We start from the raw sequence: 21,213 nt of genomic DNA, 5'->3' as shown, positions 1-21,213 counted from the left end.
AGTCCAAAAATGGACAAAAAGGGGCTTGGCCCTGCATCCTGCGATCTCATCAAGACCCAAACGGTCGGCGCATCGACACCGCCCAGACGCAAAGACGGCCCAGGCGCTGAAGAGCACGGTCAGGCACAGGCAACGGGAGCACTAAGCGGTACCGTACGGTAGGGGGTCCAGGCGCTGAAGAGCCATTGGCTGTAGGGCAAACCTTAAGCGCTCTGCGACACTGAGGCGCTTGCTCTCGGGCACGTGATTGGCCAATCGCGGCCATCTTCCCGCCTGGGCCCAGGCACCCGGCGCAGACTCGCCCTCAACACCATCACCATCACCATCCACTCTCAGACCTAGGCGCCCGTCGCCGTTTCCACCGGCAGCCATTCAAGTCTCTCATTGGCTGTGTCGTCGCAAATGGGCGTGATGGACACGGCAAAGCATTGGCGGCTCTGCCCGTGCCAGAGCAAGAGTCACAATTTATCCTGTGGACTATTGTTTCTCTACTTTCTGGCGTCTGATGCTATTGGTGGCTTGCTCTGCCTGACCTGAGACCCTGTGGTCCTTTCATCCAGTGATGATAATGATATACATTCGGCATCTCGCTCGTTTTCTTGTCAAGTTTGCTTTGTTGTTTTCATTTGCTCTTCCCGTTGTTCGTTTGTTGCTCTGTGCTTGCTACAGCACATATCTATCTACAAGTATATACTGTGACGAGCATGCTGTAGGTCAAGAGTGGCCGGTACACTCCTCGGGCCTCCAATTCGACCTCGACCGATCCTATTGTTTCAGTCCCTGGTCTTTCCCTCGTCCATTCACGACGTCCAACAGCCGGCCTGGCCTCGACCGCATCCTTCGACCTCGAGGCCCCTATCAGCATCAACAACCAACACTTGCACAGCCCCCAGCTTCATCTCGCAACAATGGCCCGTCATCATCAGCCCGCATCACTCACGATGCTTTTGCCTCTGTTGTTCTCGGCTCTGGCTCTGGCATTGCAGGTCGCCCCAAACTCGCCCTGCGCCCACTTCTGCCTTGACTCTGCGGACCTCGACCGCTCTGACCCAAGATCGTCCAACACCAACGGCGATGACATTGTCTGTAACGATGACGACTTCAAGAACAAGCCCGCGGGCCAAAAGTATCAGAGATGTCTTGCTTGTCTACAGGATAGCACCTTCAAGCGTGAAGATGAGAACGACCTGGATTGGTTCTTGTGTAAGTCAGCCTGCATGTCACTTCTCCATGCAGCTTCCATCTAATCTCGCAAACTATTAGACAACATGCGTTACTCATTCGACTACTGCGTCTTTGGCTACCCCAACGCTACAGATGTCGGCTCGGGCCCCTGCATCACCTCTGAGGCCTGCGGCCCTCTCGAGGATGCCCTGAAAGCGGGCATCACGGAGCCTGACGATGATAGGAAACAGTATGGCTACTGCGATACTGATGGCAAGGCAATGCTGGGTGATGCATATGCCAAGTGTCATGCCTGCGTCAAGGCCGACAGCAGCCACACCATCATCTCCAACTGTTGGTCCATCCTGTACCCTATTAAATGCTGCGATCTAACCCTTGTTCAGTCTTGGTTGCTCTTGAAGCTGGATGTCAGCAACGGCCCAAACCTGGCGCCACTCTCGGTCTCAATGACACCGTCTTCAGTGAGAGGACCATTGAGATGGTCAACCCATCTGCCCCTGTTGCCCCTGGGGATAACTACTCGCTCCCCAACACCTCCATCGCTGCCATCGCCATTGGTGGATTCGTCTTCCTGCTCGCCATTGCCGGCTGCGTCTTCGTGCAGCGCCGTAAGCGCCAGAAGCGTTCTGTCCTTAACCGCCGCTCCTCCATGTCATTCCACTGCCAGGCTCGTCTGACACCCCGGGGGACGGCCTTTCGCAACATTGACAAGGAGTATGTCGGCCAGCCTTACATGGACGAGGCCAAGTCCCCATCCGGATCGTCCCTCTGGAACCCGCGCAATGCCATGACCAGTCTACGCGGCGGCCATAAGCTGGACACCTTTGCCCCTCCCCTTTCTCAGCCCCCTCCCGTCCACACTCCTATTCAACAGAGCCCAGCCGACGATATCTCGCCGATATCGACCCTCTCAAGCAGCTCTGCTGCGCCGCTGATGGCCGGCCAGTCTCGTCACCCTGCCACATCACCCAACGTGGACTCTCCTCTTTACAGCCCCGGCTTTACCATCACCACCCCTCGCTTAGGCCAGGACAGTAACAACCCCTGGCAGCAGCAACGTGCTGGTGGATCAGGAAGGAGCTTTCGAAAGAAGCAGCGCTCTTCTACTACACAGAGTCCTGTTGAGACGCGCAACATCCAGCTTGTATTTGACCCGCCACCCAAGAAGGCAACCAAGTGATGAGTACAAGTTAACGGTGTTTCGGTGCTCAGCCATCTTTACTAGGCTACTTTGATTTCTTAGCTAGGTGTCAATCGGGTGGATCTTTGTTTCATGGCTGCCATTTCGTTGTTCCCCTCGATTCCAAGCGTTGGCGTTGTTAGTGGTGACATCTTGAGCATACATAGGCAGTAACTATGCTCTAGTTGGATAAGAAAGATAATGGATAATACCAAAAATCAATCACGAGTGCAATTCAACGACCTCGATAGTGTGGTCTGGCTTCAATGCCAGTTGTGTATATTTGCTTAACCATTTTCCCCTGCCGTGAGACCCCCATCCAAAACCTATGTAATCATGCCATCCCTTCATTCATCCCCTGTTTAACAAAAAAAGACAATGCGATGCTGCAAATGAGTCGCTAGTCAAGAATACAGATGCCAGAAAACAAATCCACATGCTTAACCTTTATCATCCCCCCCATCCAATGCCACGGGTATCTCCACGAGCTCGACACTGTCAAGGCTGGGCTACATTATCGGCCTTCGTCGTCAAACACATTCTTTTGTTCCTCTTTTCCCCCTATAACATGTCATGAACCTTGATCCCACGGCGTCGAGCCGCGGCTAATCATCTCGCTCTGTAATCTCTCGTTTTGATCGTGGAACCAGGAAGCCCCTTCTTCCATCTCCGCCCTCATAGCGCGAAGTTCGCTGATCAGCTTCTGCGCGTCGCTCATGACGCGCTTGTGCGTGTTGGAAGCCCCTTGTTGAGGTGTGTCGTCATCATCCTCTGCGGCACGCTTCCGTTTGTTATTAGCGGCTGTGCCGTCAAACTCGGTCGTGTCGATGGCTCCGTGCGAGCTGGATAGGCGATGTCCCCCTTCGGAACGGGCGAGGTCGCTCACCGAGGCTCGACGGATGAAGCTGCTACTAGGCGGCCCCATGGTACCGGTTCCCGAGTGTCTTTTCTTGCCGTACTGAATCTCGTTTGCCAGTGACTCTGGCATGGCTGTGCCGTCTGGCATCTGAACGATGCCCATGGCCTTGAGCCGCCAGCGTTCTGATACTTTGCTGACACGGCTGCTTGGCTCAGGGCTTGATCCGTTCCCTGACATCGACGGAGGTAGCGAGCGTCGGAAGGTGGAGGACCTATCCCCAAGGAGCTGCTCTCGTAGAGCTCGCGTCTTGGATCCGCCCTTAGTGGTAGATGCCCTGGAAAGCCTCGACTGTTGACTAGACACTGTGCCGTTCACAGATGGTGGTCCATGTACAATCTGTGCGATGACCTCTCGCTCGTTGCCAACTCCTGACAACACACCGCTAGCGAGGAGAGCATCCTCCTCTGACTGTCGACGTTTGCCTGGCTTCTTGTGCTTGAGAAGATCCATGAGCTCTTCCGGGCGGTGCCGGTTCAGCTCCGCAAGCTCAGCCTTTTCTCGTGCTGCTCGTCGAGCCTCAGCCTTTTGAGCCTTGACTTGTGCTGCTCGCTGAGCTTCGTAGTACACTCTCATTTGCTCTCGACCGCTGCGACGAAGCTGGCTAAGTCGTAGCTCGCGTGCCGTGTCCCTCCAGCGGTAGAAGTATCTGACTGAAAGGGTGTATCTGCGGAACTCGGTTGCTTTGGCAAGTGCCTGTTCTTCTTCTTCCTTCTGTCGTTTCCTTTCTTTGTCCTTCACAAACTTCCGGTATACGCCCTGCAGGATGTTGTCCAGCATAAAGGCTTGGAAGTCTCCAAGCATGCCTTCATCGCCAAGCACGTACCACTTCGTGAAGTCTCCGATGAGATCACGAGGCGGTTGTGGTGGAGCTGGAGGGGCTGGCGGAAGAGTTGGCGGTTGTGGTGTCTGGATTGTTGGTTTGGGAGGTGAAGTAGTAGCAGGCTGAGGAGGAGTGATGCCTAGTGGTGAAGGCTGATAGGATGGGGTCGAAAAGGCAGGAAACGACAGTTGAGGCGTTGATGTAACAGCCGGACTGGAGCTGAGAACACTTGGTGCTGGGTTGTCCTGCTTGTCGGCTGAGGGCAGTGGTGTTCCAATGCCAAGCCCACTGATCGGTTTAGCCACGCTGCCCAACGGAGGTGGAGTAGGCTTCAGATGCCGAAAAGCGTCAACGGTTGGCCCAGAGGATGGAGGAACTGCATTGTTATCGATCTTCTTTGCTGGTTCAACTGCAGGAGTTGCTGGAGCTTGAGGCAGCAGGCTCGCAGGCTTGTCCACCTTGCTCGGAGGTGTTGGAGCATCATTTGATGGTACAGTAGGTTGGGGTGTGAAAGAGGGAAAGCTAGGAGCTTTAGGCGTTTGGGATTCAGACGTAGGCGGCCAGGCAAATGGGCTGCTCTGGGCGGGACCAGTCGAAGCCGATGGTGTAGTAGACGGAGCAAACGGATTTGACGTAGCCGTAGCTGTTGTTGTAGCAGCAGCTGGCTCCTGGGAGCTGGGTGTTGTACTGCCAGGGGTGCTGATTAAGAACGACGGCAGAGTCGAGGTAGTAGCTGTTGCAAATGGATTGACAGCTGGCTTCGCAGGCTCTGCTGCCGGTGCTGGTGTCGGAGCAAAGGGGTTCTGCTGAGGCGTTGACTGCTGAAAGGGGGAGGCAGAGGCTGAAGCGTTCCCGTTGAGTAAAGTCCCTAAGCGAATACAACGTCAGAACCAGTGGTGTAGGCGTTTCTTTGCCAGATTTCCAGTGGTTCGTCTCGAGCCAACCGTGTCACCCCGAGATGGTCTTGCGGGTTATGGCGTTTAGAGTCTCCGGCGGAATGTCTGTCAAGGAGAGGCTCTCACACGCATGTGCAAGATGCAATGAGAGAGCCATGAAATGCAAAATCTTGGGGGTAAACTATATAAAAGGGTTGGTGGGATCTTACCTGAGTTGCCGTTAACAGCATTGTTGCTACCCAAAACTCCATTCGGCTTGAAAGAGGAGAAGGGGTTTGTTGTCGTACTGTTAGGTTTTGATGGTTCAACAGGCTGTGGCTGTGCCGCTGGCTCCGGTTCATCCGTGACAAAGAGACTCCCCTCGCCATCTCCATTAGTCGTTGGCTTCGGGGCATTAGGATCTTCGTGTATTGTCTGATGAATAAGGTCTGGTAGAGGCCTGGAGCCGCGTTTCTTCTCTACCAAACTCTCAGAGAACTGGTGTTGATAACGGTGGTGAGGGAGACGTTTGCGGTTGTCCAGTTTGAGATATTTGCGGGCGATATCCGACGGGTCGTCTTCGCATTCGCCAAATTCGAACTCGTGAAGCTCTGCAAAGTCAATTGCTTCGTCTATAGTGTCGAACCGAAGGAACTTGTTGAGGACGGCGGCTGTGACGTCCTTGGCTGTCTCTCGAGGCCGGGCTAGTGATTTTTTGATCGTCGTCAAGATGGAGCGACGAAGCGGGGGGAAATGGATCTCTGCGAAACAAGCCATGGTGTATGAAACCTTAGGGTCTTCGACTATCCGGAAATACGAATGGTATGCTGCAGAGGCGGCCATTGAAGGTGCGTCCTTGATCGGTCCGTGAAAGTCTTGGGTATTTTGAAGAGCCTCGACGAGTGAGGCTGCCGTTCGAACCGCGTCAGAGTCTTTCCACAGGTTCGGCTTCCATTGTCGCTGTAGCGTCTCAATAATGTTCGAATCAAAGGCGTGGAAAATAAGGTAGTAAGCTCGGAACTCGGGTTCGTTCTCGCACCGGATGCCCTGGTCGTTACAGTCGTCATATGCGTCGCGGAGGGAAAGAAGAGCTTTTCCAAGTTGCTCAAGTTCCTGCTGCTCGACAAAGTCTTCTGGTGCATTGCCTTCCTGGGAGAGGAGGTGGAGTGCTGTGACGTGGAATCGCGCAATGTTCTCCAGTACATAGACCTGTGTTTTCATCTCTTCGGGATTGAGCGATGAGAAAAAGGTAAAGTCTCGGCGAATTGCTCGTGTACGATCCCAGAGAAAGCCGTGCAAGCTTGGTAGGTTGTCGTCGTTTCGCAGCAGTTCGTCAATTAGGTAGTCCAACGTCCTCCGGAGAGCCGGCACCGATCGCACGTCCATAGGAAGAGGGGCTTCTTGACCGGCAGCTGAGCGCGCGAGCTTCTTGACCATGCGACGGGTGTTGGGAAATGTCGTCCTCGGGTTCTTTTCAGGTTGGTGGACGTCCATTTCGTTGATGCGCTGGATCTTTTCGTACTCGGGGCACATGTCCTCGCAAATACCCTTGAAGTCAATGGCATCTTGAAGAGTCTTTCGCTTGTCCGGATCGTCGATCAGGCCAGCCTTTGTCAACGACGCGCGCGCCTTGCGGCGGTAGGCCTCGTACTTTTCGCGAAACTTGGAGACCTCGCCCTTGTTCTTGGGGTCACCGGGCTGCGACGGCCACGGCGGAGGAAAGATATTATCTTTTCGAAGCTGCTCGTAAACCTTTCTAGCCTGCGGATCGTTCGAGTGGTACGCTTTCGGGATTCCGTCAGTTTGCGATTCGGCACTCGAGGACGAGGTTGGTCGCGATTCGTTATCACGCGTCGACGTGAAGGGATTGAATCCGTTGGCCTGCGCGTCCTTGGGCGCCTTCTTGGGGGGTTTGACACCTTCAAAGGCCTTCTTTATGTCGCCGTTCTTTCTCTTCCGCTCCTCCCCCTTCCACTTCTTCTGCTTCCCGCTGTCGCTCATGTTGGCGTCTTTGTTCGACTTTCGCTTGCCCTCGTTGTCGCTCTTGTCGGCAGGTCGCGAGGATCGCTTGTTTCGCTTGGACCGGTTCGAGTCGCCTGCATCATCAATACCAAATGAACTGTCTCCGGCCCCCGAGTTTGTTGCGAAAGGATTGAACGCTGGAGGTTGACTCCGCGTCGGTTGGCCAAAGATGGAAGTCATCTGTACTTGTGTTGATGATGCAACGGTCGTCGCACTCAACCAGCGAGTCGTTTGAACATGGGGAGGATTTTCAGCGCGCAAAGTGCGGAGCAGAAATCGAGGAACAAAGAATCGCGATTGTCGGATGTTGATGCTGAATGAAGTTGAGCCTCTTTGGATGGATTGGATGGCAGCTAATTCCTATTCTGGGAAGCTCAGGGATCCACCACTGCACGTGACCGTGATGAACCAGCCACCCTCTACCATTTTAGGAACAATTTGGGAACAAAGACATCAGCAATTCAAATGAAGAAAACGTTCGTTCATGTTCATTACTACCAAATGACTCCTTTTTCCCAACCCAGTTCTTTTGTGGTATTCTCAGCCCGAAATGTCACTAATCTTAGATCACCTTATCCGACCTCGAATCCGAGCAGGACCCAGCCCCTTTCGAATCTCATCCAGCTGTTCGAGCCCTGTCTGGGCCTTGGTCTTCTTTGATGTTCTCTTTCCTGGCTTGGTGAAATTTCCAAGGAAGTCGTCCATGATGTTATCAAAGTCGCCGCGGATTGGGCCCTGGACGGTGGACATGGTAGACACGGCCGACATGGACTGCATGTCGTCGTCAAGGTCCTCGTTGTACCGCTCCTCAATCTTGTCGAACCTGGCATCAAGCAATGTCATTTGCTCAGTTCGCACCAACGACGAAGATGTCATGGAGTAGCTTGACGCATCGGTCAGGGCACCCTTTCTCTTCTTGCGTCGGCCACCGTTTGTTGTGGTGGTCCAGTTGGACTGCATCTCAGACGGCGCCGCTGGTGCGCGGCCGCTCTTCTGCTCCTTCTTGAACTGCTTGAAATCTTCAAGCCAGTCCTGCGAAGGGCCCTCTTCCGGGTGCTCTGCTGGCGCCTTGACAAGCTGGGGCACCTCATCGTTTTTGTACTCCTTGTTGGGCTTTGCCGTGGCATCCGACTCCCAACCATCGTCCTCATCAAACTGTGTATCCTCAAACTCGTAGTCGTCTAGTTCTCGTCCATCCTTGGCGAGCTGCTGGAAAAGGTCGTCATCCTCTTCATCCACATAAGCGTCGTCGTCCAGAGCCTCGAGAACCTCTCGTAGCCGTGGGTCCATATCCGGCTGGAAGCCCTTGATGGAGTCTGGGATATCTTGCTGGGCCTCATATGTGACCCTAGTGAGGTTCTTTGAAGGCAGAATGTCCTCATCGAGAATATCGCCGGCCTCTTGATCAATATCCAGCTTCTTGAGCGCATCCTCAAGCGACTGCTTCTGCTTTCCCTTGCCCTTGTTGGCTGTCGCAGTTGATTCGACAAACACAACCTCACCTCCTCCAGTGTTGAGATCGCGCAGATGCTGCATGTAATCATACTCGGTATCATCGTAGTAGACGCCATAGCTGGCAGCCTCGCCTTCGTTTGCGCGGATGTTCTCGGCCTCGTAGCCCAGCTCGGAGGCCAAATCGTCTAGATCTTTCGACTTTGAGGAACCCTTCTTGGTCTGAGTAGGGTTGAGCACCATGGAAGGCGCATTTTCGTCGTGGATGAGCGGGTCATTTTGCGGCCGGTGGACGAGGGTGAAGTGCTGCGCCGACTTCTTGTCGCTGGAGCATTTGGTGAGTAACTAAAATATCAAAAATTGTCTCTGATTTCTAGACTTACATCCACTTTCGAGGCATCTTGGCGACTTGGAGCGACAAGATTTTGGGTGTGAGGCGGGTATTGGAGGGAGAGAAAGAATGGACGGCAGTGATTCGATGTTAGGCCGCGATCACACTCATCCGGGTGCAGAAATTCTAGCGGGGTGACGAAAAAATCCTTATCGGCAATACACAGTAATCTTTTTGTTAACACCGTCTTTTGTGTGGTTATTTGCGTGTAACATACAGTGTTGATATCACTCTTGCACGGACACCCTGAAAATTTGCCCCTCCATGGACAGTCATTATTCAGCGGGGCACAACCATCCAGTTCACTTCATGCCCTCACATTTCAAGCCATTCAACAACTCTACACAGCGGCATACACCTCGATAGGTATATTACGCCTTGGAACATCGATTCCTCGTACATAAGACACCAGAAGATATCCCAGATTTGACCAGACAACGCCGCCATCATGGTTCTGGCAAAGTCTAAAACCTCGGTGGGTTTGGGAAATGCCCTGATGAATGATCGCTTCGGCAAGGGCAAAGGCAGCGACAGGAAGAGGACCTCTGCCATCACCAGGACAAACCACGCCACCGGCGAGCAGTACCTCGTCAACGAGAAGCAGGATGCCGCCTGGGTCAAGATGCGATCCGTCACCGAGCAGGGTGCTCTCGATGAGTTCCTGGCTACCGCCGAGCTGGCCGGCACCGACTTTACTGCTGAGAAGACCAACAACGTCAAGATTATTCACACCGATCAAAGGAACCCTTACCTTCTCTCTGCCAACGAGGAGAGGGCCGTTCTTGGAAAGCACAAGCAGCACAAGGCTCGTCTTACAGTGCCTCGAAGACCCAAGTGGGATAGCACAACTACACCCGAGGAGTTGGACGTTCGAGAGAGGGAGAGTTTCCTTAACTGGAGGCGTGGTCTGGCCGAGTTGCAGGAGAACAACGATCTTCTCATGACACCGTTTGAGCGAAATCTGGAGGTTTGGCGACAGCTGTGGCGAGTTATCGAGCGATCAGATTTGATTGTCCAGATTGTCGACGCCAGAAATCCCCTGCTCTTCCGATCCGAGGATCTTGAGAACTATGTCAAGGCTGTTGACCCCAAGAAGGAGAACTTACTCCTCATCAACAAGGCTGATATGATGACACTCAAGCAAAGGACAGCATGGGCAAAGCACCTGCGAGCAGCAGGTATCTCATACCGGTTCTTCTCGGCGCAACTGGCCAACGAGTTGAACGAGGCGAGGGACTTGAGCGACTCAGAGGAGGAGGCTGGTCCTTCATCATCTGGCAAGGCTGCAGAGAAGGAGTCTGCTACTGAGGAGGAGCAGGGAGAGGACAAGCAACAAGAGGGCGCTCCTCTGACGGAAGAGTCCGTGGCAAAGGTTGAGACAAATACAGAGGAGGAGGTTGATACCCAGATTCTTACCGTGGAAGAGTTGGAAGACATCTTCCTCCGACACGCACCAACAGAAGAAGGTAAGTCAAGCATCATCAACTTCACAAGACCCTCAACTCACTGTTCAACAGGCGCAGATCGCAAACTCCAAGTCGGCCTGGTCGGTTACCCCAACGTCGGTAAATCATCCACCATCAACGCCCTCATCGGCGCAAAGAAGGTCTCGGTCTCTTCCACCCCCGGAAAGACCAAGCACTTCCAGACCATCCACCTAAGCGACCGAGTCATCCTCTGCGATTGCCCCGGTCTCGTTTTCCCCAACTTTGCCACCACAAAGGCCGACCTCGTCTGCAACGGCGTCCTCCCCATCGATCAGCTCCGCGAGTTCCTGGGCCCCGTCGGCCTCGTCACACTGCGTGTGCCCCAGCCCTTCCTCGAGGCCATCTACGGCATCACAATCCGCACTCGCCCTATCGAGGAGGGTGGTACCGGTGTTCCAACCGCCGCTGAGCTCCTCCGTGCCTATGCCCGTGCCCGTGGTTTCCAGACTCAGGGTCTTGGTCAGCCCGACGAGTCCCGTGCCGCCCGGTACATCTTGAAGGACTACGTCAACGGCAAGCTGCTCTTCGTCTCGCCGCCCCCGGGAATCGAGGACGCGGCCGACTTCAACCGTGAGCTCTACGATGAGCAACACCTCCCTGAGAAGCGCCGTGCTGCCCTCGCCGCTGCCATGGACCACCTCTCTGTCGCCGAGTCATCCAACAGCTCTCACTTCATCCCCATGGACGATGACTCCATCGACCTCGCCTCCACCGCCGACGTGCCCATCCCCGCCGGTCCCAAGTCCAAGCAGCTCGACAAGGGCTTCTTCGGCCCCTCGGGCTCCAAGGGCCACGTCACCAAGCCCTTCAACTACCAATACTCGGAGCAGGGCAAAGAGGATACCCTTGCCGGAAAGCACCTCTCAGGCCGCAAGGCTCGCGCCGTGGTCGCTCTAGAGAACGGCCTCGACCCCAAGGAGGTCCAGATGGCCTCAAGCAAGAAGCACTTCAAGGGAAACCCCAAGGGTGGAAAGGGCAAGCGTCGTCTCGCTCGAAGGGCCAACGATGACGATGATTAGACGCAACGGATAGAGATGGCATGAATGATGGATAGCATGAAATACGAGAGGGAAAGGAAACACATAAAAGGAGGGCTGGGTAAATGGGAACATTTGTTGGTCTGGTTTGAAAGGATCTGGCTAGGGATAGGTTTCAGAGACGACATGACACGACACCATGTATGTCCTCACCATGATGGTCAGCTATGGAACATGAATTCATTTTTTTCTTTTGTTTGAATAAATGTCAATATTTGCGCTGCGTGTATGATCATGGTCGATCTCCCCAATCTAATGTCTAACCAAGGTCCATCGTGCTAAATCATGTCACCCTTGCCGCATCCCAAGACTTCGCCAACAGTTGATAATGAGGTTCAAAAGAGAGTAATGAAAAAAAGGAAATCTGGGTATTGACTGTCTACACTGCTCCGCAGTTCGCCCCCCGATGAAAAGACCGTGCCGTTGAAAACAACAAAAATGAAAATGCTATGCCTTTGTATGCCGTTCTGCCATTGTTCTCCTAAACTCCACAAAGTGAGGTATCTCGATGCCGTTGGGGCGTATCTCCGGATTCTTCCTTGGTATAAATGAGGGTATAAGTTAAAGAATAAGTAAGTGATTGGTTGGTGGTGATTGTTGTTTTTGTGTGGTGTCGGTTGTAATAATGCCAATGTTATCGAAGGCTTCCTCTTGAATCTCGACGGTCTTCGGCTCTTTTGAATAATCGCTTCGTGCCGCCTACTTTACCCAGCTCACCAAACTGACTGCTTGACGAGATCTTTCGTTCGCCGCTTGCAATTCTAACCTTCTCTTTCACGCTTTCGACCCATGCCTTGTTCTCCTCGCTCATCTCAACCTTCTTGCCCGAGGGTCCTGCAAGTCCCAGGAATGAGCTTTCGTCCTCGCCCCAACTAAGTCGAGAACTAGACCTCGATCGGTTGGATTCTCCTGACGACGGACCATCCTCGCCCTGTGCAGGTGCCACGGCAGGTGTCCTGGGATGGAGTCTCGGGACCTCACTGCTCATGGCTCCAACACTTCGTCGCGTCTTACGGACAGCGAGGGGTGACATGGGAGACATCTCGAGTGCCGAATGTGGTCGGCTTGTTGGGCTCGATCCAAAGTTGGATCTTCGGGTAACAGGCACATCAGGGAGGACCTCGACCTTGGCATTGGACGCGCCGGCGGATCGCCGTTTGTGATGGTTAGCATACTCCTTGAGGTACTCTCCAAGATCTGCCCAGCCACCACCGACGCGGACCATGACACGTTCGCCTTGCTCTCCAACGCAGCGGATGAACAGCTTGATCGGGGCCTCGCCAGTCGACCGAGAGAGATGGTAGACCTTGATCTCCTGCTGACCACGATTCCGGACCCTCGCATTCTTGGCCGGCGAGAGCGTAAACGAAGGTGTTCCTGCTCTAGAGGAAAGATTCGAAGCGCTCCTGCGGAATGGCTCTACAGAGGGTCTCTTTCGTACCCGCGGTAATTGCAAGTCTGGCGGGTTCAAGTTGACCTTAGGCAACTCGGTCGACAGCTTAATCTTTGCAGGAATAGACTCAATGATTTGGCTGATTTGTTGCTGCAGTTGCTGGTCGCCTGTGCTCCCTCGACGATCAAAAGGACCTGTATACTCGTAGATGGAAATTTCGTCGTCAAAGTCATCCGTAAACGAGTCATCGATCGCATTAATCGACAGGTTGAGGTCATCGATGCTCCGGTTGGGTCCCAACAGAGGACTATCAAAGGGAGGCATAGACGATTCACGCGAATCAGCTACTCGCATAGGCGGAGAGCTAGGTGGGCTAGCTTGAATGTACTCGGCCTCCCGAATTCGAGTACGAGGAAGATCGGGAGAAGCGGATATTTCAGGGGGGTCACTGGACAAGCCATCGAAATGGCTTGACGACCGACGAGTGACAGTAAGCTCTCGAGCAATGCCGCTCCTTGGCCTGGCGAAAGGGATAGGACGAAGAGGTGGCAGATCCGGAGACTCGTCGAGGTCGAAATCCTGGGGGAAGTGACGGTTGGGTGTTTCGGGGGTGTGAACCAACGAAGAGCTAAAGTTATGCTCGGTAGTCGGTGTGGGAGGTTGAGCTGCCCCCAAGGGAGATGACATCTCCCTTGTACCATCAAAGGTTCCAGTCAAATCTTGGCTCGGCTCTGCAAACTCGCCGGTGATGTTGAAGGAAGGACTATCAGGCTCGCTTTCTGACGACACATCTTTCGTGATTGAGTCTGGCACAACTGTCTCGGCCTCGGATGCACCAGAAGCCATTCTGGACTTCTGCGGTTCAGCCACTGTTCCGTTCTTGCGCGGCAATAGTAGTGGAATGGGCGCGAGGCCCTCGTTGGCGTCTGCGGTGCTCTCTGCATCACTAGAAGAGTCGTCGGCAACCAGGGTTTCGCCGTAAACGGTAGATTCGTCGACGTCGACAAGTTTCTTCAGTGGCGAAGGGGATCGAGGTGGTTGCAGTCGAGCAGATGCGGCAGCCCATTCAGTCTCCCTAACCTTCCTTTCGCAGACTGTAACCCATTCAACGTAGCCCTGTTCCACAGCGGTCATGCGATCCAGCCAGTCGTCTGGGAGTGTGTCGACCAATCCTTCTAAGCAATCAAGCATGTAATCGAGGGAGCGGCCTGGGCGTGAAATCTGCTTCTCCAGCATCCCCTTCATCACCTCGAAATTATTCCTTGTTAACGTCGGTTCTCGTGGAGAGACCTTGTTGTAGGTCTGCGGTGTCTGAGTCGAGGGCAACGAAATAGCGTTCCATCCCGACTTGAGAGCAACTTCAGCATCCTCAATAGCGATTAACAAAGGAGGAACCTGGCGTAGAACTGTGAGCCGTAAGCCCCAGGAATGCAGCAACCGGGTCACTTTGGCCAGGTTGGGCAGAGCCTGGACGACAATGGCGGTGATGACGGCGGTGAGATCCTCCATGCGGTTATAACTGGAACTGGACAGCTGCCCGACCCTGGTGAACTCGGTGAGGGGTGTACCCGGCCTGGAAAGCGGTAGGATGTGGTTGTTGAGGACATGCGCCTTGATATCCTCGATTTCGAGATCGTCCAGATCGCGCTGGATCTCAACCAGCCTCCGCTCATATTGAGTAACCTCTCGAGCCAGCAAGCTACCCATATAACCGTCGTTATCCCCATCAGGTACTGTAAGCTGCATGGATTTCCTCTTGCGCTCCTTCTCGCTGGGCATCTCGAACCCAGCAGAGCTAGATTCGGTGGGCCAGGGCCAATTTTGCAACTCGTCGACCCACATCCAGATGGCTTTGGACGCAGAAGCTGTGCGCAAGAGAAAGTCGCGCTCTGTGGACGAGGAATTCGTCAGACATGCCCGAAGGGCACCGGTAGCGGTGTTGAGGGCATCGACGACGGTGCGCGGGCCAAGATTGGCCAGAATATCATCGGTGAGGCGATTCTTAGGGGGCGGCGAGGTAGCGGTGGGATGCCGCGCATGCCGGATGACTTGCGTGGGCGGATCGCTCATGGTTGTTGTCTAGCACAGACGGAGACTCGCGATGAGGTAATGGGCCGAAGAATCATGGTCTGTCTTTCTAGGAGCCTGAAGACAGGTCGACGGGGCGGGCGCGAGCGACGTTTTTGATGCCCATGTCGAACAAAGACGCGCCGGGGGGTTACGTCGTCGATGGGGCCTTTCTGAGCGTTCTGGCTGCTTCTTTGACGACCGCGTTCGTTTGGGTGACTGATTGAGAACGAGAGACAAAGGATGCAGGGAGATGAGAGATGAGACTGCTGGCGTCAGGCAGAAAAAAGGGCAAATGGATGTTGGGATCCACGGATGAAGAGGCGGACTGAGCGATGAAGTCTCGGTCTGCGGCTGGTCTTACAAACCAACCCACCCTCGGCCGGAAAAAGCAAGGCCGAGACAGGCGAGCAAGGCCGAAAGGAGTGAAGAAGCGAGAGGAGCGACTCTCGACAAAGGTGATTGAGGTGAACAGAGCAACCTGAAGGCGAAGCAATCGCCAGCGGGTGGCGGGCGGTAAAGAAAAGGCTGAAAGTTGTGTGGGCGGCAAGGGCCACGTCGCGGTCGCGTTTTGCGGTCCTTCGTTGGCACTTCGGCTGTGCGAATGGAGGTTTACCGTGGGAATTAGCGGCGCCCCCCAGTCCAGTCAACTCGCGACAAGAGATGGTTCGTGGGTCGTGGTTCGTGTGACGAAAGAGAGGCAGTTACAGTTACACGTAGATCGGTCGACTCATCCAAATTGATGCCAGAGTCCCGTGCGGCCCCGGTCCAAAGAGGTAGCTCTTGAGGAGATTGAGGTCGTTTTAGTCAGTGTATTCCGTCTTTGTGAGCCCTCAGGTGACGACGGCTCGACTGTCGGAATTAGAAAAAAGGTACCCTTAGAAAAAGTGGATTGAAGCGGCGGATTCCGAAAGGCAAACGAGTGAGGCTGCAGGATGATGTGCAGCGCGCAGTTGATGGAGTCAAGTTGGCGAATAGGGGACGTGAGTAGGTAGAGAGAGCTTGAAGCTGTGACCACTTGTTAGGCGTCGATGGTGAAGGGATAGAGGGAGCTCTCAGGGAAGGTGAGCAGGCAGCGACAGAAGGAACGACAATTGGCGGACGATGTACAAGACGCAAACAAAGAGCAGGAAAAGAAAAGCAAGCATAGTCGTTCGTGGTGGACGAGGCGACAGGTAAGAAGAGAATGTTGTAGGTTGTAAGTAAGGATGGAAGAGGAGGGGAAGATGGGATGAGAAAGGGGAACTGGCTCTAGCTACGTCCCGTCTCTTTCGAGATAATCGAGAGGACCCTCGCCCCGTAATCCCGACAACCTGCCAGCCTAACAACCTTCTACACCTGGGTAACCAAGACAATTCAGCCCAGCCCAAGTCGACGACTCAGATTCCGTATTCTTCTTCTCATTCTCCGTATCCGTACAAGCGCTGCCTACATCCCTGAGCAGTTCACCTGGGCCCTTGCCCATGACGACGGTCCATCAACCGCGATCGGCCCCCCGAAGCGAATATTGGCTTGATTGCCCTGTACGACCGGGCAAGGGGCTTTGAATTAGATCTCATTATTGTTTTTTTCTCTTTTTATCCATGTCCACCTGTCGGAAGCAATGTAACGATGCACCTGCCTCTTTTTCATTGACGGCTAAAATGATTCAATCTCTCTTGACAGAGTCACCACCTCCTGGTTGAGGTCTTCAACAAATTTGTCCCATCCGTAGATGCATATGAGACTGAGGGGCAACCCAACGTCAACAACACCCAAGACAAAGAAAAGGGGCAACAGCAATCAGAAACAACCTCATCTCGTCATCAGCTGTCCCCTCTGCATCCGGAGCCTTTGTCTCTCTCGTCCCTCATGACATCGCCGCTTGGAGCGTTCCCCCTGTCTGCCAGTCATCATGACCATGTCAACAAACCATGCAAACCCACCACTACCCGTCCTTCTCTTCATGCTTCCTTTTCTCACCACACCCCAGCTCATAATTTCTTTTCGTCTTTTGCCTCCCGTGATCATAACCACCGCTGTAGGCTCACCGTCCTGTCCGCTTCGAGCCTCATCCCGTGTTTTGTTTCCCACAAGGAACATCCCATCCCTGCCGCTACCGGAGCCCGGTAGTCCCCCTGTTAGGCATGGCCTCCCCAGCTGAACACCGAGAGACAGACAAACGCCACTGCGAGCAGCATGCCCATCGACTGTAGCTGAAAGACAGGGTGACGCGGTCGTGTCATCTGGTTGGCTGCGGGCCGTGGTTGTCTTGACATCGTCCTCCTCCATCCATCTCTTCAACCTCCACAAAGGTACGAGTAAAGACACAGGCAGTTTAACAGTAGTCTCCTGGGTCATTGGAGAATAAGAATAATATTCGGCCTAATTAATTCAAACCTTTGCTCAACTCCCATGACACGTGCGTTCCGACGTAACTTCATCCACCTCAGCCATTCTCATCCCTTCACCATCATGACTTGGCAAAATGACTTTCACCGTCACGATTCCCATTTCTAACCCTGTCTAGCCTGGATGGTGGCTCAGAGCTCTCATGCCTCGTTTGAATCGTCGATTGCCACGAGGCGAGATGCGACCCGCTTCGGATCATCAGCTCACAAACTGCTCACCCCGGTTCAGCTCAGATCGAATCACGCCATGCCACCCCATCATTGTCTGTTGGACTCTGTTGTGACTCGTCCGATGGGCCAGACTCACGTCACATCCCAGATTAGATACTCATCTCGAATGGATCTTGACTCTTGTTTATTCACTAGCTAATATGTACTGTGTAGATTGGCTGTTTGTGTAAATGGCGAGAGTGAGGGCGCCAAGAGATATGGGTCATGATTCCTCTCAAACCAGGTGCGCCCTCTTCCTTCTCTTCGTCCTATTTGCTTAGATCCTTCAAACTCCGAATGTGAATTCCCTTCATCAACCGTCATGCCAAGCGTTGCTTTTTGATGCCCAGGAACCAACCCAAGCAAATCCCACCCAAATAAATCCGCCGTCCCATACCCAAACAGTTGCGCCACCTGGAGCCAGAGCCCGCGCTCAACGCCCCGAGTTCCAATATCGCCGGCTCTAATGCAGACATGTACACCAGGTAACACAATAAGAAACAAAATGCCAGACTCCATCCATAAATCATCTTCAAAAATGGGTCAAACAAGAAACAAATAGTTGCCAGAGTCATGTTTACGCCTGGGCAGGAACTTCTCCCTGGACGCGGCCATCTGGCTGCCTGGCTGTGGCATCAGCCTCGGCATTGATAGCCCAGTTCAGAGCTTGCTCGGCCGACATGGTAGGCTCCTCGACTCCTCGTCCAAGCACGCCAGCAATCAGGTTGTCATCCTGGTTGGTGACACCCTCAGGAGGGAACTGAAGCCATTGATCAACATCGAAGTCAGTTCCGGCCACGGCGTTCCAGTCAAACTCATCGTGACCCTGCATGAAATCAAGATCCATGTTTCCGACATCCAACTGAATTTCCTCCGATGCGGCGCTGACGCTGGGTGTCAGACCAGCAGGGGACTCCTCCAGTTCGGTCTGGGGTGGCGAGTTCGTAGAGAGCTCCAAGGCTGCAGCATTGACCGTATTGGGCGGCATCATGGTCGGGGTCGGCTGTGGTCGAGGCTCCTTCGGCCTCTCATTAAAGAGAGACTCGGCGGCGGTCATGTAAGGCGCGTTCTCGGGCGGTGGCGTCTGAGCGCTGAATTCGACTGGCACTCGCTTCATCATGGCCAATGTCGAGGGACCAACGCTAGCATTAATATCGATGGCGGCCTTGCGCAGAGCAGCATCGAGGAAGCCAGTTGCGTAGTCGGCAGCCGCGTACACTTCTCGAAGCTTCTCCATCACCCTCATGCATTGACGGAAACCTCGAGTGGCACGCTCGCGAGCCTGTGGTGCGGGGTTCTTCATCTCGAGTAGGTGAATAATCATGGCCGGGAGAATGACGGTAACACCAGTCGTGGGCAGGAATCGCTCCAAGCGGCACTGGTGAAGTTCCGTGGCCATTCGAGTAATGTGCATGGCGGCATCACGCACTCGCAGTCGTGACATGTCTTGCACCTGGCGTGATGTCGTGGGGGCCTGCAGAGGCGACGACGGCAGAAACTGAGGTCGATGCAGGGCCGAAATAGTCGTGTAGTAAACCATGTGGAGCAGCGTGCGCTGCACGGCAATGGTAGATCGTCCATCCTTGACATCCAAAGGAGTCAGGGTACGGTACTGGCAGCATGTTGGGAGGGACTCTGCCCATGCCATGAGCTCGTGGTCGACCTCAGTAACGCCCTCGACGTTATCTAGCTGCTTGTTAGGAAACAGCATCATGGTGCTGTTGGTCGTGTTCTCGGGCTTCATCTTGTCCCGAATCAAAACCGAGTACTGTGCCTTGAGCATGTGGCTGATGCACACGCAGAGCTGGGCCTTGGAGATACACATGATGGCCAGTTCTCGCTGCATGTCCAGATTGCGGACCAATGTGCAGCTAGCGGGGATGACGGTGTTGTCCTCGGCTAGGATCTCGATTTCAAAATCGCTCTCCTCGAGCATGGGGACGTCAAAGTCCTCGTCCTTGATTCGGGTGGGTCGTCGCATGCCGAGGGCAATAAGACGGTCTCGCATGAAGCACGACCACCAGATTCGCTTCCACAGCTTCTGCTTGGCCGGGGCCATGCTCGTCGATCCAGGGTTGCGGTGGAGGCCAATGGTGTGAGCCAGCGAGATAGCCACACCCATCCAGTGCCAAGTGTCTTTCTGATCATCAGGGGTCTCGTACCAATACGTCATCAGGAGTAGTGCCTGGACGAGAACAAGGCGGTCTGACTCGTAATCAAAATCGTAGAGAAGCTATTGGCAAATGAGCTCCAGTCCATTCAAATCAAAGTTTTTAATCCCGCGTGGTTTGTCACTCACCCTGGTCTTCTGGAAAAAGGACTTGCGGGCAGCCTTCCGTGTAGTGTAACCACCCTCACGAAGATACTTCATATCGACGAAAGCAGAGGCGGCGAACATGACCGCTTGGTAGAGGAAGAGACTGGTCTGGCCATTCTGACCGTCACGTGTGTTGATGATGCCGAGAAAGTTGTTCAGGTCCATGAGCGGCATATACGGGTGGACGTATTCGACGTAGGCCTGCAGGAGGGCATTCTGAAGCGGCAGGGTGGGCACAGACAGGGCGCCCTTGATCTGAAGATACTTGACATCCTCGGCGGCAATCTTGGTTGGTAGGGGGCGCAGAAAAGCAGGGAGTTGAGTGGTCGAATCCTGCTCCTCAAGCGAGCTGATGAACTGAGAAGTGCGCAGACTGTCAAAGACGGAAGGGGTTGACATGAGGTTATTGGACCACACGGGACGCTGAGGGTTGCCATCATTGGAATGCAGCTTGTTTAACAGAACAGGGTCGTGGCGGTACCCAGATCGTTGGTCTAAGGTCGCGTGGTCAGCCAGCGCGTCGACAAAACCGGACAATAGCACGTCCAAGATTTCATGTGATCAAGAGTTAGGCGGGGCGGGGTGCAGGAGAAAAGCGGGCCAGGGGCGGCTGAAAATGCGGAGATCGGAGGCTTCTCCAAAATTTTGCGGGCAGCCAATCAGAGGTTCCAGACCAGTGCGTGCGCACAAAAACCAGTGTTCTTGAGGTTGGGAGGCGTTCAAAACTTACAGATCATGTGAGGGACATGGTTGTCAAGTCCGGAATTGCTCAGGAAGCTGCTGGGCCCGTCAATGCTGCTCGTCGAGATTGCAGAGCCGCTGCTGGGACGCCGAAGATCGGCTGTGCTCATGCCCATGGGATTGCTGGCTGCGGTCTTGCAGCGCAATTGGGCTTCGGCGGAGACGGGCTGGCCCGCGGTGCTGGCGGTAAGAAGATTCTTCCTGCAGGACCCGTTAGCAATCAATGGCTGGATGGTTGCAAATTCCACCTCCTCCAAAGTGCCGCATTGCATGACGCCATCCGAAGCTGCCGCTCCAGTAAACCGGAAGCCGGCATCGAGGTCCGGGATGGAGCCGATCGGAAAACCATGGCCGGAAGGGATTGGGAATCCACTCACTTTCGTCTGCGGCTCTCTTGTACAACGCACTGCTCAAGAGTCAGTCACTGCTGGGAGATGAGAGCGGGTCAAGGCCCTTAATGGCCCAGAGATTCCGGAATCTCACTCACCTCGACATTGTCCCAGCGACAGTTCCCACAAGGGGCTCCTTCGACGACGTCGCAGCGGACCTTTCGGGCACGGCAGGACACGCAGGCACGAGCAGCTCGTCGCTTGGTGACCTTTGTGGGCTGTTCCGAGTCGCCGGATGGCGAGGCTCGCTTCTTGTTGGTCTTGTCGGTGACAGTCTTTGCTGATGTCGACGCCGGCGAGGGCGGAGCAGCCGAGCCTTCTGGTGTTTCCGTATTCAT

General features: G+C 54.3%; 5 protein-coding genes across 5 annotated transcripts; 2 read left to right on the top strand and 3 right to left on the bottom strand.

The window, feature by feature from the left end:
• Nucleotides 1-908: 908 nt before the first annotated feature.
• NCS54_01139400 (Hypothetical protein) lies at nucleotides 909-2,365 on the top strand (the record flags this gene model as incomplete). The annotated part of the gene is made up of 3 exons (XM_053156672.1): nucleotides 909-1,203; nucleotides 1,264-1,518; nucleotides 1,569-2,365. The coding sequence occupies 3 exons, from the start codon at nucleotides 909-911 to the stop codon at nucleotides 2,363-2,365; spliced, it is 1,347 nt and encodes a 448-aa protein (XP_053012647.1).
• A 571-nt stretch (nucleotides 2,366-2,936) lies between these two features.
• Nucleotides 2,937-8,853, bottom strand: NCS54_01139300 (SAC3-GANP domain-containing protein; the record flags this gene model as incomplete). Its single annotated transcript, XM_053156671.1, has 4 exons — nucleotides 2,937-4,972; nucleotides 5,210-7,075; nucleotides 7,583-8,778; nucleotides 8,837-8,853. 4 exons carry the CDS (start codon nucleotides 8,851-8,853, stop codon nucleotides 2,937-2,939), a joined length of 5,115 nt encoding a protein of 1,704 aa, XP_053012646.1.
• Nucleotides 8,854-9,292: 439 nt separating this feature from the next.
• Nucleotides 9,293-11,350, top strand: NCS54_01139200 (Hypothetical protein; the record flags this gene model as incomplete). Its single annotated transcript, XM_053156670.1, has 2 exons — nucleotides 9,293-10,310; nucleotides 10,362-11,350. 2 exons carry the CDS (start codon nucleotides 9,293-9,295, stop codon nucleotides 11,348-11,350), a joined length of 2,007 nt encoding a protein of 668 aa, XP_053012645.1.
• Nucleotides 11,351-12,002: 652 nt separating this feature from the next.
• Nucleotides 12,003-14,831, bottom strand: NCS54_01139100 (GAR domain-containing protein; the record flags this gene model as incomplete). The annotated part of the gene is made up of 1 exon (XM_053156669.1): nucleotides 12,003-14,831. The coding sequence occupies one exon, from the start codon at nucleotides 14,829-14,831 to the stop codon at nucleotides 12,003-12,005; it is 2,829 nt and encodes a 942-aa protein (XP_053012644.1).
• A 3,174-nt stretch (nucleotides 14,832-18,005) lies between these two features.
• NCS54_01139000 (Hypothetical protein) lies at nucleotides 18,006-21,213 on the bottom strand (the record flags this gene model as incomplete). The annotated part of the gene is made up of 5 exons (XM_053156668.1): nucleotides 18,006-19,661; nucleotides 19,728-20,239; nucleotides 20,476-20,687; nucleotides 20,864-20,892; nucleotides 20,974-21,213. The coding sequence occupies 5 exons, from the start codon at nucleotides 21,211-21,213 to the stop codon at nucleotides 18,006-18,008; spliced, it is 2,649 nt and encodes an 882-aa protein (XP_053012643.1).

The sequence above is a fragment of the Fusarium falciforme genome, chromosome 9, assembly GCF_026873545.1.
Source record: "Fusarium falciforme chromosome 9, complete sequence".
NCBI lineage: Eukaryota > Fungi > Ascomycota > Sordariomycetes > Hypocreales > Nectriaceae > Fusarium > Fusarium falciforme.
Note: the sequence above shows the minus strand (reverse complement) of the source record. Positions and strands in the feature narration are given on the sequence as shown.